This window comes from Maylandia zebra, linkage group LG10 (assembly GCF_041146795.1).
Source record: "Maylandia zebra isolate NMK-2024a linkage group LG10, Mzebra_GT3a, whole genome shotgun sequence".
Taxonomy (NCBI): Eukaryota; Metazoa; Chordata; class Actinopteri; order Cichliformes; family Cichlidae; genus Maylandia; species Maylandia zebra.
This window is the reverse complement of record NC_135176.1, coordinates 31,831,501-31,850,141: the sequence shown is the minus strand read 5'-3', so window position 1 is coordinate 31,850,141 and position 18,641 is coordinate 31,831,501. Positions and strand designations below refer to the sequence as shown.

At 42.9% G+C, this 18,641-nt stretch overlaps 1 protein-coding gene across 1 annotated transcript in view; it reads right to left on the bottom strand.

Moving 5' to 3' along the window:
- The window catches only part of grk6 (G protein-coupled receptor kinase 6), a 48,715-nt gene that overhangs the window by 24,055 nt on the left and 6,019 nt on the right, over positions 1-18,641 (bottom strand). The window contains exons 2-3 of the mRNA XM_004556836.4: positions 13,420-13,515; positions 3,152-3,264 (exon numbers count right to left, since the gene is read on the bottom strand). Coding sequence (XP_004556893.1) covers positions 3,152-3,264; positions 13,420-13,515 — 209 coding nt within the window. The remainder of the gene's footprint in view (positions 1-3,151; positions 3,265-13,419; positions 13,516-18,641) is intronic.

The following is an 18,641-nucleotide window of genomic DNA, read 5'->3' as shown; positions in this document are numbered from 1 at the left end:
AAAAATGTGGTTAAAAACATTTATTTTATTTGGGTTTTACCATGTTGCTGCTAGCTGTATTTTTTTTAGCATCCTGTCATCAAAACACCTGACTAATAATAATGGATTGCATTTATATAGCGCTATCTAAACAGAGTTAGAGAAGTGTTTGGGTTAAAGTGAACTCTTTTTTTTTTTTTCTTTTTTTTTTCCACATAAGCTCATTTTTACATGCATTTCTGCATATGACCACTAGATGTCATTTCATTTAAAAACATAACTCAGTCATTAATTTGGATCTGATGAAACTGTGAATATATGATGACAGTATTGAAAGCCCATACTATTGAATGATTGCTCAGCTGAACTACCAGCTTCGTGTGTGTCCCCTGCAGCCTCCTCTCGGCTTCAGAAAACCCACTTTATGAGTTAATTGAAGACTTTTTGTAGCCCTCCTCCCCCACACCCGAACCGATTGCATCTACTCCTCCCTGTGAATGACCTGCAGTAAACTGAGCCTGACTGGAAAACCCCAAAGTGCTTCCTCTCCCCTCTGGCAGCGAGAGCCTGTAAACTAATGCTAAGTGACAGCGGAGACGGTTCAAATCTCATTTTCCCCTCTCCATCTCGTCCTCTCGCAGGGCTCTCAGAGACGAGACGGGAAGCGGTTGTGGGGTAAAAGGGAGCATAATTGCTTCGAATGCGAGTTGAAAACTGCAAAGCCATCAGACTGGAGTCAGCTGAGCAGAGCAGACTGCCTTCATTAACCTCCTCTACCTCAGCAGATAGGACTGCAACCATTACCTGATCCACTTTAACAAATCATTTCTACTGTTAATAACACCAAATTGGCAAAACTTAAAGAAATGCAGGCTTAAACGGTTAATCTGACATTACCTCAACCTGATGAGCCTCCGCAGTTACAACCTGACAGCTTTCATTTGTTTTTACTACTTTCCCATATTAGCAGGTGAAATTTGACTTACCCTTGCCCTTACCTAAGCTCAGACAGGATTAGCCATGAACCAGGACAGTTAATATAAAATAATCCCACACTTCCTGTCTGAATAATGTTTGTTTTTGTTCTGAGTGTGATACTGTCTGACAGGTCAAAGAGCTCTTTATGCTTCAAACCCTCATTTGTTATGAACTTTTGCACAGAGATTCATGGTCTCTGCAGAGTGAACCCTACAAACACTGATTATCCTCTGACTTTACCGTATCACCAGCAGGTGGTTTCAGATCAGATTTTAAGATTTTGGACTTGTTCAAACTTGTTATTGCACTGACTGGATAGATTTCCCAGGGAATGAACCCTCAACTCAAGACAACATGCAGCAGCTCTATAAAACTGAAATATCTTGAGTGTAATCACATGGACTGGATTTTTGTAAACACATCTCGAGAGGATAATCACAGATGACAGTGATGAATTACTGATATTTAACACGTAGGGACATCTACAAATCTGTGGTCTCCGGAGGACGACCCCTCAATTCTTTAAACTTCAAAACAACTTCCTGATGCTGATTTGTGCTCCTTTTCATCTTTTGAGTGGTTCAAACCAAAATATTTCCAGTATAATTTGGTAGATTAATATTCAATTTGTATGCATATCCCCAGAGGATAAACATAGATGACAGTGATGAAGTAATACACAGAGGCACCAAGAAAGTCGTGGTCCCCAGAAAGTCCTCGTTCAAAAAAATCATCAACAAATTCATGACTAAAAAACCTGAACATCAGGATTCCCGGCTAAACCCTTAATTCAAACCTTCCCCCTGACGAACCTGGCTCTTTAAACTGCGTCTGGTCCCTGAAGTTGTGAGGACCACTCTGAATGTCCTCATAAAGCAGAAATGTCCCCACTGTAATGGTTTTAGATACAGAAACACACTGTGTGACCCCATCTGCTGCAGTAAACGAGTCGTAACTCGCTCCGCTCACTTCAGGAATGCTTCCCTCACACTTTGTTTCATTCCCACCGGAGTGTGTGTGTGACGGGGACACAGCATGGGAGGTAGGAAAGAGCGACTCAGTGACGCAGATTGTTCCCAGAAGTCAAGAGTTCCGGTATTTCATTAAACAGATATTAAACCCTACTTCCTCCTCCTCATCTTCAAGTGCTCCATTTGGGCATTCAGGGTAATTAAACTCGCCAATCAGCTTTTGGAAGGGTCCGTTCACCCGGAGAAAAAAAGAACATTTTCCCACAGCTCGGCGTTGGCCTGCTTGGACAGTTGGGGCACATGTGCATTTATTTTGGGCGACTCGAATCCTGAAAAAACTGTTTATGTATCACAGCAGAAAAAAAGCATAAATAGGCCACTTTACCGTGCCCTGTTACTGTGTGTTACTTCCTGCTGTAAACTGAGAGCAGCATTTAGCTGATAACTTCCTTTATCAATGTGAGTCGCTGGAGGCCAAAAATCAGCTAAAAGTGAGTGAATATTGTGCATGTAGTGCTATAATCACAGCGTTTAAATGTCAAAGTGTTTGTTTCCTGTTAAAGGCCTGCTGTATATTCTACCTCATTTCCTGTCATATGCTTGTATTAAAGCTACTAAATAACGATGTTACACCCGGTGCAGTTTAGAGAGCAGTACAGAAATCACTGCCTCGTTCCCTAACAGCATCAATGACAGGAATGACCCAGGGTTTCTTACAGGAGCGCCTCCTCCACCTCCTCCACCTCCTCACACAGCACTGAACAATGAGGTCTCCAAACTGCCTGAAGCACATCTAAACAACACATTAATCTGACTGATTAATTACAAGCTGTAGTTAAATGTCAGATCCTTGCACACACTGATAAGTGTACTAACTCAGTCAGCCTCTTTCACTGTTGCAGTCATACTGACCTCACAGCTTAAAGCAAACACTCATTAATAAACAGCTGTATCACACTTTTCCTGCCACACAAACCCTCAGATGATACTTTCAGTCTGTATTGTTTAAACTCAGAAACAGTTTTCTAATAATACAGTTTAATCGTGTCTGTTCCTCTCTGCTGTCAGCTGACCTCTCCGTCTCTGATTGGTCACGTTGTTTTCACGTTAATGCGTACGTGGGAGGCTGATAAACCCTGGGCTTACAGGACAGTCTGAACCCTGCAGAGAAAGATGCTGAGGCACACAAAGAGAAGAGGTCAGACGAAGACGGCTCTGCTTACCACGGCGTCCAGGAACTTGACGCAGCGCTTCAGCTCGGCTCGAGTCTCGCAGAACTGCCTGAAGAGCAGCCGTCCGATTGGCTGCCGCTCGCAGAGGCTGCTGTAGTCCTTCTCTGCAGAGACACGGAGGCAAGCGAGGTCATCGTTACACAGATCTGAATCAAACCGCCGGCACTGTTTTACAGGAGGCCTGCCTACACTGATGGAAGAAACAATTCTCACATACTTCGTTTATCTGGACACAAACGTGCACGTTATTTAATCCAGAATCAGTCTGTGAATGCTCTCGGGTTAAGCCCATTGCACACTGAGCGTGCTGCGAAAGAGCAACGCAAAACTTTTCAGATGCAAACTGATTGCGTAACATAAACGCCTTTATGCAGAAAATAAACCTCAAAGCGAGCACACTGATGTCTGATTGATCGGATCTGTTTATCGGATCTGATCAATCGAGCTTCATCCAGCAAACTCCGGTGGAGTAAAAGGCTGGATTAAGAATAGGCGAGTCCAAATGCAGGAAAGATGTTTGGTGTGTAGAGGTCTTTGAGGCCCCTGAAGGACAGGGATGAGTTTAACTTTGGTGCTTTTTAACATCTTTTTCCATCATTTTTAATCCTCAGAGCTTCAGAAGCTCAGGAAGCAACTTTCAGAGTTCTGTTAAAAACTGCAACCAGATCCATCCAACACCCACTCCAAAGGTCACAATCTAAACACAAACTCTGGGTTCTTTTCTATAACAAACTTCAAGCTTCAAATTAAATCAGACCCTCACAGGAAGTACAAAGTCGCACGCAACCTTAAGCACGCCTTATACCCTGTGACTATTTACAACGTAGAAAATTCATCAGATGAAATTTGCTTTCGACACAGTTTTTCTTTCCCAAACATTTTTACTTCCTTCTAAATAAAAGCTGACTTTTTATAACATAAATAATAAAGTTCCTGCAAGCAAAACTGCAGGTTTATGCAAATATGCTGGTATTTGATTATTCCATGGATCAGTGTCGTTCCCTGTTATGCTGTGAGCCGGCACCAAATGTGCTCTTATTATCTTATTATTACTGTTGTTTCTGATGTACTGCATTATTAGAAGGCTCTAGAAAATGAAAGTCAGATGGACGCTTATTTCTCCATGTAGAGAATGGAGGTTATAAAATGTTTTCTGAGGAAGGAAACATGCTCAGCACATTTGTGAGGCAGGAACTGTTGTGAAAGACTGAATGTAAATGCTAAAGAGGCAGCACACTTTCTTATAGGAATAAAGGAGCAGGCCTCCCTCAGTGAGCACTGGAGATCCTGTGACTGACGGAGGAGTACACCTCTCTTGCTGAAGTGTCGCATTGATCAGTCTGACCTTTTCGCTCTTTTCCTCGTCTCTCACGCCGACCGCCCCGATCGTCAGTGAATCACATTTGCTTGTGCGTGAAGCTTCCTGGGTTGTTTTGCATCTGTACGAGTCTCAGATGCAAATCCACGTTTCCTTGTTAGCGTTTCTATTTTTTCCCTCAAACACAGCTGGACAGATGAACTGAAACGACCCCAGATATCAATCTAAAGCCTCCTCATGCGAGTATGTTTTTGTTTTTGGTGTACATGTGACTGTCGCTACAACAGCAGCACAGCCTCGAACGGCTCACGTAAACAGACATCAGTGTTACTGGAATCATTCTCTTCTGGTTCCACAGTGAATATGGAATAAAAGACACGATAACGTAAAGTTGCGACTCTTTGAACTGTAACCATTCAGCAACTGAGACCAAAATCAAATCGTTACAAACGGACAGAATATTGTATCGCTGTCAGGCCCAAACACTGGCCCAGTTCAACTGAATCCTTAACCCAGTGCATCACACACTGACTTCAATAGATGCCGAGCTACAGCAGGGTGTCATCTGCATATATAATAATAAAGCTTGTTAGATTTCAGCCTCTTGTGTCGACATTTGTCAGTGAGCGTTGTTACTGCTGTGAAGCGTTTTAATCCAAACTACTGGCTTACTCTAAACCTGAGTTTTATCTGACAGAGGCGTCGTGTCAGGGTTGTCGATTTAATCGCCAAGTTACACCAACAGACTGAAGTTTCATTCATAAAACCAGCTGCAGGAGTAAAAAGATGCTGTTTGCTTTGTGGGTGATGTAGTCCGTGTCATCTTTTTGTCTCCCTGCCCGGCTCAGTAGATGAACATAACTCGGGTGGCGCGCCCCTTCGATTGTTACTCTGCTGAGTCATTTCCTTTTGATGACCCACTGACTGATGGTTACTGATGCCTTGTTCCGTCAGGTTCTCCTCTGTTTCATCCTACTTTGAGATTTTCTGCTCTAGTTGTCTCTGCTCTGCCCTTTGTCCCGCTCTCCTCTCCTCTAATGATCTCTTCTCTCTCTGATGTTCCACTTAAGAGAGAACAGAGACGCTAAGTGTGCGGCAAAGGGAATAAATCTGTGGATGACAAAGGACACGAAAGAGAGAAAGACGAGAAAAAGGCCGTTCCAAGTCTTCATATCTACAAACCCACTGTTTTCTTTACAAAAGGGACATAAATTACTTCATTACAGTTCATAAAGTTACTTAGGCAGTATCAGACGCTTGCATCTCAAAGTTCTGGGAATTCTCCGAATAATCATTATCTCATTATGGCTGATTACGGACGTTTTGAGACATGATAGGAGTTGTGATATACATGAATGGAGATCCAGGGCTGTAGAGAACATGCTGTACATTAACACGCAGAAAACAAAGAGGCCTCTGTCGGGTGTCCTGTTGGCTTCGAAGGCCCTGCAGTGAAAGTGAGTTTCCATCCAGACCAAAGCACGACAGAGTGCCTCCATCACTTTATGCAGCGTCACACTGATATTAAGTGCACCAGTTTGTTCTAGAACGAGCTGAACAACTATCAATAACCAACAGGAGGAAAGGTCAGCAGAAAAAGCCAGAGTTACTGTTTCCTTCCTTTCAAACCAGCTTGGTAGGAAAATCCAAGCAGATTAGCAGCGTCTGAAATACTCAAACCAGCTCGTCTTCAAAGTCAGGGAAATCTTCCTCATTGTGGGGCTCAGACTGAACTTCAGCAGGTCATCTTGAGCTCCCACCGTGTGATTGGATGTCTGTGTTAATGACCAGTTGAACAAGTGGATGGTGAGTGTATATATTGTAGGATGTATTTGGTAAAAGGAAGCAGTAAACCTCAGAGCAGCAGCAGCACAATAAAAAATATTATTTTCATTAAATCCTACTTAACCCCTGATTATCAATGTCTATGAATCTTAGATATTAGCACTTACATAGAAAAGTGCTGGTTGTGCAAGTTGTGCAAAGTGCTTTGACGAGTAGAAAAGTGCTTTAAAAGAACCAGAGCAGTTACCATACTTTATTTTATCGCCCTGGAAGTTGCTGCATGATTACAGCATCACCACCCTGACGAAGCAGCCGGTTCCCTCTTCCTCTCTCTGGGTTGCTCGGTTCTATTTAAACCATAAACATATTCCTATGATTCAGCAGCTGAACACTGAAACCAGTGTGGACCTACTTTACTGTAATATCATGTTACTCTAATGGCCTCTTATGAGGACTGAGGAGGAGGGGAAGGGGGAGGCGGAGGAGAAAGCATCAATCGAGACTACAGATGCTTTCATTTGTGCAGAGGAGGCCGTGCGGTGAAACTCCCTGCACGTGTTTCTCAGGTTCAGCGAACAGCAGAGTCACCGGGGCACAAACAGACAGAAAAACACACTTTGTGTTTTGCTGCATTTCAGACCAGCCTGCGAATGCACTGCACACAACAAGAAAGCACATGTCCGAGTGCAGTGCAGGGCCAATCTTCAGTTTTTTGTTTTTCATTGGTGCTGGTGAAATGTGTTGTAACAAAGGGAGAACATCTGTAAGATCTCTGTTGTGCAACATAGAAATGTCTCACGTTGCTTGCGGCATAATTACATAACAATAAATGATGTTCGTATCAGGGGATGAGAGGAAAAAGAGTCTCCTGAATATCTTCCTCCCACTCGTCTTCGTTCTTCTGGTTACAAAAAAGTCTCGAGGATGAATCGTGACTTCCTTCTTCGTCTGTCGGCTCACGTTCTCATCCTCTGTTTTTACTTTCCTCCTTCTGGCCTATCAGCCCTGCAGCACCTTTGCTCCCCTCTGTGGGACATCAGCATTTCAAACCGTACTGTATGTGGTTTTAGTGCTGAGCTTCTAACTTCCTGTGTGTGTTTGACTGAACTCATTCAAATCCAAACTTATTTGCATCGGCCCTTCCAGGGAAACAAAAGAAGCAGCAGCAGCACCTCGAGTGTGAAACGGCTCATCTTTATTTCCTTATATTTTCACATCAGCAGGAAGTCTTTAATTATGTTAAGTACGTGTCTAAAAGAAGCCAGATGCAGTGATGATTAGGAAAATCAGCAGATGAGCTGGAAACAGAGTGGTCACGTTATTCAATAAGCTGCTGCCTCTCCTGCCACAGCCTAACCAAAGGGAACGCCACCGCTTCAGATATATTCATATTAGCCTCTATTTCATTTGAAATATCGGCAACTGCTCTATTAATAATATCAATAATGTCCTGGTGCTGCTCTGAGCCTGACGGCCGTTACAGCTGCTCCTGTTGGTGTTTTTCCAGTTTACTCTGGAGGCAGAGTGTCGTCACCCGACGATGGCCCGTAGTCCCCGAGCAGAGGCTACTCGCAGCTAAAAGGAAGTCTGTTCCTGCCATCGTCACGTGGAATGTGAGGTGTTTGGACAATGATATGGAAGAGCTGCATGAGTTGATTACCCACCGAGGTTACCACACTGGAAGTGCCAGGAGGGCCGTTCTGAGCCTGTCCTGTAACAACAGCACGGATGCTAAAGACAAGTTGTTACCTTTCAACTGTTTTTCTAATTTTAAGTAAGATTCGGCCAAATAATTATTTAAGGTTGATTTTAAAGGTTTCATCAATGATTTAACACAAACACGTTCGACTAAACTACAAAGAGTTAAACAAAGCACAGTAACTACAAATGGAGTTATGAAAGAAGAAGAACATGAATTGTGGGGTTAGCTGTATTAAAATGAAGGTGGTGTAAAAACAGAGCTGACCTCAGAGCTGCTTCAGCACATTTTAAATAATTACTGTAAAAGCAGAACAGTCAAAGTTTATCATCTGCCTCTGATCATCAAACCTGAAGCCGTCTCAGCTTCACCTCTTCAGGCCTGACATACGTTTGGGTGCCGCTCTGGATTTGCTCCGTTTAGTTCTCCACACTCTGGACTTCAGCTACTTCAGCTCTGCACCGGTCCTCCACCCACTCAGTCTCGCACTCCCTGCTCTAGTGGTTTTATATGAATGTGTAGGGGTCAAAATGACGCCCTCTGCAGCTCTAGCTAAACTTTCTCTTCCTTTTGACGATGAGAGTTAAACAGGGTTTAAAACGACCGCCTTGGCATTTCCGGTGTTAAACACAGTGTGAACGTATCTGTGTGGACGGGAATGTTAATCTGGTAAAAAGAAAAGATGAAGAGTCCACGCTGTGATTAGTAAATGGGGTAAGCCCGAACACGTTATTGAGACAGGGATGTTTCTGGACTGGAACCTGTGGTATACGCTTGGGGAAACCTGAGTGATGAAACGTGTCACATTGTCGTTGCTGTTGCTGAATCATGCAGAGTTTTGTTTACCAAATGGCTCAACTATCGGACCGATTGTGCTTACGTGCATAAACAAAGGCCCATTTTGAGTCCGGAGACGTCTTGAATGACTATTTGAATATTCAAAAATCATGACCATCCCTACAAGCAAAATAAATATGTTTTCTGTCTCTTGCACGCTCTACTCAGGTGCCACCCTGGCTTTAACCAAATTGAGTATTTCCAGTAGTGAAAACACATCTGGATCAGACTGTTTCCTGATACATGTGAGCAAAGTACAGCTTTGGAAAATGTCCTGACATTTTAGCTCAGTTAGCTTCATGTGCTTTCATTGTCTTTTTGAACTGCTCCACGAACTTCCCAAAACAGTAACAGTAAACTGAACACGACCCTGGAAGCATGCCCCCGGGAGCTGGTGAATGGATGTATTAAGCAATAGAAACCTGTAAGACTTGAGCGTATGTGTAGTCCTTGACTTCTTTGGTGAACTTTGGTTTACCAGTAACAAACATGTGCTGTACTTTAGTCCAGCTTGCCCACCTGTCGCCGCTCTGTGCCTCGAGCCATATTAAGTTTTATAACAAGTCATCAGCCCAGCTCCACTGCTTCTTCCTCTTCTTTCTTCCTCACAATGTGTCCTATGTGTTTGACTTGCCCCGCCTGGGTACCATGGATGCAACCATGCCTCTGTACACAAATCACACTGATATTACATGCTGCTGCTGCTGCTGTTAGGCAGCAACTTAAAGCAATTGTTTTTATGCACATGACCTCGGTTATTTATTCTAATCAAACATCAGGGACGACTTTGAAATAAAAGCCCGTCTCTGATGCTGGACAGTGGCCTCCTGCAGCTAAGATAAATATGGCATATGGTTACTATTTAAGGAAACAAAGTCATGAGAACCAAACCAAGTAAACCACAGTTCATGCTTTGGTCACATATCTTCTGACCGTCACATCTGGACATTTCCATCCAATTTTGTGAAGCAAAAATCATAAACAAGTTGACATAAACACAAAGCACGAGGCGCACATGTGCCAGAAACTGCAGTTCCTCTGACGTCGCATTTCAACGTCTTCATAGAGTCGCATGTTAAAATGTTCAACTTTAACAAGGAAACGAACGTGTTTACAGCCTGATACAAGTTTGGGTATTTCCCAGTCAATGACAGGTTACTGTGGGCGAAGTTTTATAAAAGCTTAAAGTTTGACAGGAACCATGTTTGAGCTCATCGTGTCTTTTGGGGCTTTTCAAACAAGTTACTGAACCAATAATATAAGTGAGTGAATTTGTAGACGATTATTAGCTGGCGCTAATTAGCAGATGTCTTTGTCTGTGTTGCACAGTTGCCCAAATATGGTCACTTCTGGGTGCAACAATCCAACATGACAGTGCAAACACCGAGGTTTCAGTGACGTTACAGTGCCTGCATCATTCTACTTCATGCTTTCTGAAGTAAACATGCACACAGGCTTCTTACCCCCAAAAATGTGAGACAGTCAGTGGACCTGCACTTTTTTGAGCTGACTCAAAGCTCTTTACACCACAAACCACCATCATTCATTCACACAGGACTTTATTCTTTAGAAAAAACTACTGTGTGCGAGTTTTATCTATCTGTAATCTACATGATTGCAGATAGATGACCTAACATGCACGACTTCAGATTGAAGAGGAAACCTGAGCACCCGGAGAAAACCAGCCAGGCGTAGAGAAAAACATGCTCGCTGCTTTGACCTTTAATTTTATTTTGTAAAAAACTAAGTGCAACCAATGACAAAGCACAACAACGATTATCTCTGAGTCTGGTCTCAGGTAGAGATCAGATCTTTTCCTGAGTGAGTCTAAATTTTATTTCTCCAACCAGTCACCAGTTAAAATGAAAGTAATCAGTTGGTTGAAACAGTAGAAAAAAAACAGGCTGCTTCCTCTTTCTGCAGGCGCCACAGTTTCCTCTGTGGTAGTACTTGAGCAACACTAGCGTTTTGTCTTCATACCACCCACACACTTTCAGACCCATCGCAGGTTTGACTTTTCAATGAACAGCATGCTATTAAAGTTCGCGCAGATTGTCGCTGCTTGTTGCCTGAATGTAAAAGACATTTTTATAACATGGCAGCTGCAGCTCTGAGAACACAACTTCAAAAAGTAAAGGACGCATAAAAACAGAAGTTGTAGCAACGCTTGATCCACAGTCTCGGTGTTTTGGACAGGAAGCAGTGACAGCCTGGCGATTACAAAAGACGTCAACTGTCATCTCAAAAGTGAGTCTTGGTTTGGGGGACTGGAGGGCAACTGTTTTTCATTCTCAGTTTATTCTGCAACAGTTTCCAAAACCTTCCATATAACATGGTTACAAAGTTCACAACTCCAACAAAATATACAACAATCATGAGGTTCATGCACAACAACCTGACCACTACCATGTGCATGTGGATAAAGTGGGGGTCAGCGTGGGGCTAAAGTGGGGTTTGGGCAAGTAGATGAACCCTAAAATCCTAATTATTGACATCGGCATGAACGTGTGGCGGAGATGGGGGGGTCATCTCAAATCATCGAGAGCCTTCTGCTTATAAAAGTTGCAGGTCGATCGACGGGCTCCATGGAGCTCATATAACTTTTATTTGATAACTGGTCTAAATTTAAACTAGTCTAGTTCCTGTAGGAGGGAAATGTTTTCTACACAAATGGAAATGTATGAAAATGAAGAGCAACGACAGCAAACACTTCAGTGTTACGCTCGGCATGAAAGTTCTGCCAGACACATCTTATCTGTAGCTATTTTTATTTTATTTAATAACTGTACAGTACTCTCTGTTTATAGTGACCATTGTCCTTAATGTAAATATGTAAGAAAATTGTGTACGTTTCTGTTCTGTGTCCTGTTTGTTTGTATATGTGTCTTTTTGGCTGCTGTTACAACCAAATTTCCCCGTTGTGGGACAATTAAAGGATTATTCTATTCTATTCTATTCTACATTAATCAGCATTAAGCAATTTCCCAACCGTCCGTCCGACAAAGTCACAGTTATTGCTACAAATGAGGTTAATGCAAGCACAATGTCATGGATCATATCCAAAGTGGTTGGAAGTGAGATGTTGGAGTGTGAAGGGTCACTGTTGACCTTGGAAAGAGTCGTTTCCCTCTCACAATAAACTTCTTCCTCAGCATATCCACTCCGATCAGTTCTCACAGCAGAGATATCTCGCATTTAAAAACGAAAACTTAGCCTTAATACTGTTAAAGTTTGTTATTCACATGCAACAACTCATTTATTCAATCATTTGTGATTTATGGAGGTTTATGTGTTGCAACTAATTGTTGATGAGCAACAGTTTTGTGATCACAGGACAGTGTGCCATCCATTTTCTGCCGTTTTGTACACAACCTGAGGTCTGCTGGTGATAATATCAGCCATGTGGATGAATGAGAGTCTATTTCTGTACAGAATTAGGAAGCTGCCACCACCGCTGCTGCTGTATACAGAGGAAATGAAAAATCAACACTGATCATATTCCCTCAGTGAAATGTCATGTTTAATACTGAGGATGAGTAGCTCATGTTTCACTGCAGCCGTGTGTCTGACAGTGTGTTCTCTACTTTATTTGCTTTCTTAAAGAGTTTTGAGCCTCGGGGCCACCATACCAGAGTGCAAAGACACGGAGAGAGACACTAGAAAGCATAACATCTTCTGAAACAATGAGGGGATTGAATTCAGGCTTTAGATGAGCCACAAAACTGAGAAACACACAGAGCCGTGCTGTGCAGCAATTCATAAATTAATATCTAAAACTGGACGTCTTTTAGGGGTTTTTCCCCAGTAAAGCGGAGTCATCTGCTTCTCACTAAAGACATTTTAAGATATAACTCCCACACAATTCTTTAACAAACAGCCCGGTGCAGACACAGTTAGGTCTCTGTGGACAGTTTTCATAATGACTGCAGCAGGAGACTTTTTTATGACCCTGGAGCTATACTGGGAGGGCTTTAGGGTAGGGGCGTGGCCTCTGACACGGCCTGTAGCTGCTGATTAAATGTTGATGTTAACGACTGAAAAGTCCACACCCGATAAGTGACTTAACGATGGCTACGTCCATCTTTTAAATACAGTCAATGAGGGATTGTGTCACGCCAAGTGGGCGTTGGTGGAACTGCAGTTTGTGTCCAGAGTTTCAGCCCAGCTGGTTACTGCTCGTTTCCCCACAGATGAAACTTTATTTATAAATCAATAATTTGCATCCTTCGGAGGACGAGGACACGCCGGTAATCATGATAACAGTGAAAAATCAAAATCAAAGAATGACATGATGTTAAAAACATCGTAAATAATCCACCTGCACAGCTACAGATTCTTCCCTTTCAGTTCTTAATATATTATTGCACAATTACCCACTTAAATAATTTCTTGTGTTTTGCATGATCACAGACTGTGTTTTCCATGGTAATAGTTCCTTTATCTCCTCTATTTCTTAATTCGATGTTTTTTTGTGCAAGTCTAATCATGTCGAGTTTGAGGTACCAGCGGTGATGACTGAGGGGGTATTCAAAGGGTGCCATGGATACGATGTGTTTCAAAGGCGTCCACGTCAAATGAGATAAAGGTGCTGCTCTGAGAGAGAGAGCGGCGTTAGCTCACCTATGGTTTGTCGAAGCTCCTCGCACAAACTTATGTGTGGGAACTGCAGCATCTGCTTCCACTTCTTGCTCTTTCCTTTTCTGTTCCCGCCCCCTCCTGTGAATGACATACACATTTTTTATTGTATTTTGGGTTTGAAGGAGAAGAAACATTCAAAAGTAAATCAGCAGGATGTCGTCATACCGTTGATACTGAGAACCCGACTGAGGTTTTTAAGACTTAAATATGTGTCGAGTGCATATTAAAAAACAGCACAGCGTCGAGCCCTGACGAGCCGCGCCCTGATGCTTCTGAACAAGTAAAGTAAGAAACGCAAATTCTGGTTTCCAGGTTGGATTTTGAGACCATTTCTGAGGCGGTGGAGAAAAAATCATTTCAGAGAGCCGATCGACCCGATCGATGCAGTGATCTGATTGGTCAGATCTGCTTATTCAGATCCAAAAAATCTAACTTGGTTTGAAAACATTAATGTTGCAAATTCGCCCAGTGAAATCACATCATCAGTGTGAAAAGCTGCACTGAAAAAGCAGACATGCAGATATTTTCTGAGCGCTGGATGTTTTTCCTGTGCTTAAACAACAAGTAAATTCATTGCAGGGACAGTCTGCGTTAGCCTGACTGCTCACCACAGATCACATATAAACGATGGTCTGTTTGTGTGTTAGAAACCAGGAAACTCGTTGGTTCGATGAAGTCGGGTTTTTTTCAATCTTAGGACTGAGAGCGTCCAGCAGTCATTTGGGAAAAATGTTATTCTCCAACTGGTTGTCAAGTAGTTTCTGGAGGTTGCCAGCTTAAAAGCTTCCCTGCGACTGCTTTAGTCACTCATAGTTTGCACGAAACACACCAACCTATCTGCCAACATATAACCTGGAAACAGAGAGCGTTTCCCTTCCAAGTAAAAGTTACGCCTTACTGTTGCAACCAACACGTTTCAAAAGGTACAGCTTTTACTTTGAAGGGACACTATATTTGTAGAGTAGTTTGAGTGTTTGCAAGTCGACGTCTTCCATACTGGTGGACGAAGCAAACGCCAGGAAACTCCATTTTGGATTTTTATTCTAAGGGAACACACGCCAATACGCCAATCACAAGGTAACATTATTTTACTCCGATGGTGGTTCACACTAAGCAGACCAGACTATAATACAATAGAAGCTGCAGCAGGTGATGTCTGTGTGGTTTTAAAGCTTTGTTGTTGCTGTGATGAGATTCTTTTGATGGCCATGATGTAATTCCACATAAGTAGTCCTCCTGTTGGTGGTCATGGCTGAATATTCTTGGGTTCCCAAAATCACTGTTCTTCATGTTTCATCTGAAAACGCCACCATAACAACCACAGTTTACAAAGTAAACATCACGTGGTAAACACAACTTGCGACCATGAGCTCCACGAAGGTCGTAAACTGAGTACGAAGCAGGGTCGCTTTCTCATAGACGTCTATTCAATCAGATCTGTTTGAAACCAGAAGAGTCGCCCCCTGCTGGAAGTTGGTTAGATCGGTCCAAACGTGAGAACAGAAGAGAGAAAAGCAGCATGTTGTGGTTTTAGTAGGAAGCGCAGGCTCGATCTGTGGGGGTGATGTGACCAGAGGTGCTGATCTGAGCAGATGTGGCTCCCATGCGCTTTAAACAAACAGCAGGAAACCCAACACTCATACCCACAATCACTAATTTTGCAGCTTCACCCTCTATCTCTAATTTTGAGGGTTTGAGGCTTACACATGTTCAGTAACACCTCTGCTGTTGTCGGTCGTAGGTGGCAGGCAAGGCCAAAGGGCTCGTTACAACAAATGATCCCCAGCGATGAGCCGGCTCCTCACCAATCCAGCTGTGCACACACGAGCTGCAATGCACAAAGGAAAATGAAACCGAGAGCCGGACAAAGGTCTGCCTGTTTTTCCCTCCTTCCTCCAGAGTCGTATTCAAACAAGACGAAACCAGTGAGTGAAATCTGATTAAATTTGGTCCTTTGAATTTACTCAGAAGTGATATCGCTCTCTAAAAGAGGATCTTTGTAAAGCTGTGACCTGCTGGTCTGCATCTGAGGATTGTTTGTTTTAGGGTTTCTGGGATGTTTTGAAGGACAGTCTGAATAATCACAGACACTGAGAAAAACAGAGGGAAGTAGTTTCTAAATCAATAATCAATTTAGCAAACAGGTCCTGGAAGTCTGTTTAAAGCTTTTGAACATGAAGCATTTTTCTCTGTGGACAAAAGCAGACTGTCTCTGCACCCAAGCCTGAACCACTCCTGAATCCTCTTTGTTTATCTCAGTTAAGAGCACATGCTGTGGTCAGAGGAGGGATCTTTTATTCGAGGCTCCGTGTTTGAAATGCGATGAGGTTAAAAGTCATTGCAACCCTGCAGCCGATGAACCGTTTTCATAGAAGCCGTCGAGCAGGGTGAAGACAAAGAGCTGCAGAACAAAGAGAAACCAGAGGAAGTTCCTGTCCTCTCTGTGTTTGGGCGGTTTCTCAGAGCCAGGCGGCACTCTCGTTTCTGATAGAGCTTCATTCAAGACGCAGCAATAAGCAGGACCAGCGCACTCTGTGAGCTCATGTCTGAGCCTCGAACGCCAACCATCCTCCCTTTGCAACTTTAGGAAAGAGATCGGATCCTGTCACCATGCTCCGTATATATCTGCTCCAGAGTTTCTTAACATTTAATCTGATGACAAACATCCATTTTTAGAGCTATTGGATCATCGCGCTACAAAAACAAGAATAAAGTCTTTTAAGAATCTGCATTTAATATTGATGCTCATCAGTAAAAGTCGGGAATTCAGACGATCTCTAAAAGTGGAGCAAAGCAGTGATGGAGAAATGTTTTGGTAGCATCGACTGCAGTTTCTCTAACAGCCAGTTCACAAAAAGTGACTCGTTCCTCATTGACTCCCATGTTAAAAAAAATCCCACTTTACAGAAGAAATCAACCAGCTAAGAATAAACACATTGGGACAGTTTCTCCCTTTAACTCAGCTTCAGTGTGGTGGGTAAATTTGTTTATAACTGATCCATCTCGATCCTTCCGAGGCTTAAAGTTGGGCTGCAGTGATTAATATTGGATTGCAGCTCTAGTAGAAGTGGATTGGGCTTGTTCCCATCATGCATTTGGGAGCATTTTTAATGGAATATCTGATAAGTAATATATTCTCTTCTGCTTCCAAAAACCCAACAGGACAGCTGCAATAAATCTAATCAAACTGCAGGTTCATAAATGGACATCAGTGTCTGTGGTCTCATCATCGTGTTGCTATTTTCTGGCCCTTTGCTACAAAAAACTGGGACAGAAAGTCCGATTTAAAGAATAAAAAATAAAGGAGAGCGAGTCCCCCCATCTGCTGTCTGTAAACACCCTCTTACGTGAAATATCGTGAACCTGCACCATCCAGGCTTTCACTGATAACACGGCGTTGTTGTAAATACAGCAGCAGCCTTGAGGCGTCCAGCCTTCAGCATCCCTGATCCTGAAGGAAGGCAGTCCACGCTTCAGGATTTGCTATTCAAATACTTCCAGGCAGCTGCTTTGAAAATCAATTACTGTCATAGAGACACTGCAAACAAGATGTTGTGTTTGTGCCTGAAAAATGGGCGATGATATCAGAATTACAGATAAGCTGACTGATGCCCCGCGCTCGCTGTGTGCATTAGTGAAAATGTAAATCAAGACAAACAGCATGAGTACACGGATGGGAAGCCAATGAAAGACAGACTGAGCGATACACCGATGTAATTAAGATGAAAGCAGCCCAATTCATCCCGCACTCTCAAAGTCATTAGGCAGTTCAAAGGTTACACTTGAAGGCCAAACATGACCCTGGAGGCCATTATGAGGCTGGCTTATGAGCTAAGCAAGGTGAGTTCAGGTTTAACCATGGTCTGAAGCAAGTCCAGGAAGGAAACCACTGCCTGCTGACCAATCAGCTGACCAATCAGCAGGCAGTGGAACACCTTAAACTCTGTATTTCCATTCATGAAGACGTCTGCTGATTTCAGGCCTTCACAATGACTTTGACTTGGTTCGGTGTTGGGTGGTGTTTTTCTGAACCATGGAAATAATTCTGTGATCATCCACTTTAGGTGTTGGTACGCTGGTCAGTGCATCCATGCTTTCAAAGAATGAACAAGATTGTTGATTTGACTGGTCTCTGAATCATTTCTAGATCTTTTATCAGTTTCCTGTCCGATTACTTTTAAGTCTCTGGAAATGGGACACCTTCTTTAAAAAAGACTGTAAGTTCTGATGTTGCAAAAACACTCTGCAACAAAGCTGAAGGTCTGCACGTCTTTGCATCTTGATTATCTGACCTAAAATCCACTGTGGTGGTGTATGCATTGTGTATAATTTGTGAAGCAAGGCACCACAACCAGGAAGCTCCTCTTTGCAATAAAATGTTAACATCGAAGGCCCCGGTAGGACCATCTCAGGACACTGTAGGTAGAGAATACAGACGCAGACTGACTGTGTCTTCTGCAGAGGCCACACACATTCTGATTTAATACAGATTTATCAAATCAGTTTATCAGCTAGGTCCAGAAATGCTTCTTTCAATGATGTTTTTCTGTATGTCAGGGCACCGGATTAAAATGCTGAACAGGTCATTACAACTTTGGTGGTTCAACCAACATGTAAACCGAGGCAAGTGCTTACATCGAGTGGACAGAAAACCGGCCTCAAACATGCCGATTCGCAGCTTTTTCAGCAAAGCAAACTAAAAGTTGTTTTTTATTTGTCTCTGCGACTTCGTTCCGCTTACATGTTTATTTTTAAAAGGCGTTATTTTAAGGTGTTTGTGCTTCGCTTTAAAGCTCACGATTTCCCAGATTTTAATTGCTGTAAACAGCAGTGAGAGAGGAAGTGACATCAGGGACCAAAATCACATAGCATAAGGTGAGAACTGGAACGCAAAAAAAGAGAGGAGGAGGTGACAATCAAGTCAGGTTCAGATGCGGCTTTTCATGGTACTTCCTGTGAGAAGGCCTGTTTCCTTTGTGCTGTGCATTCAGACTGTGGTTTCCTACATTAAAGGAGGATATTTGTGTCTATATACCAACTAACATTACTATACGTGTAATATGGCAGTATTAGAGTGTGCAGGGTTTTTACTGATGTGTTCGAGTCCCGGGCCAACACTCGTATATTTTAAGGCCGCCTCCTCTTACCCAAGATGACAGATTGTCAATGACATGCAGTCGGTCAATACGACCTGGCTACTTACA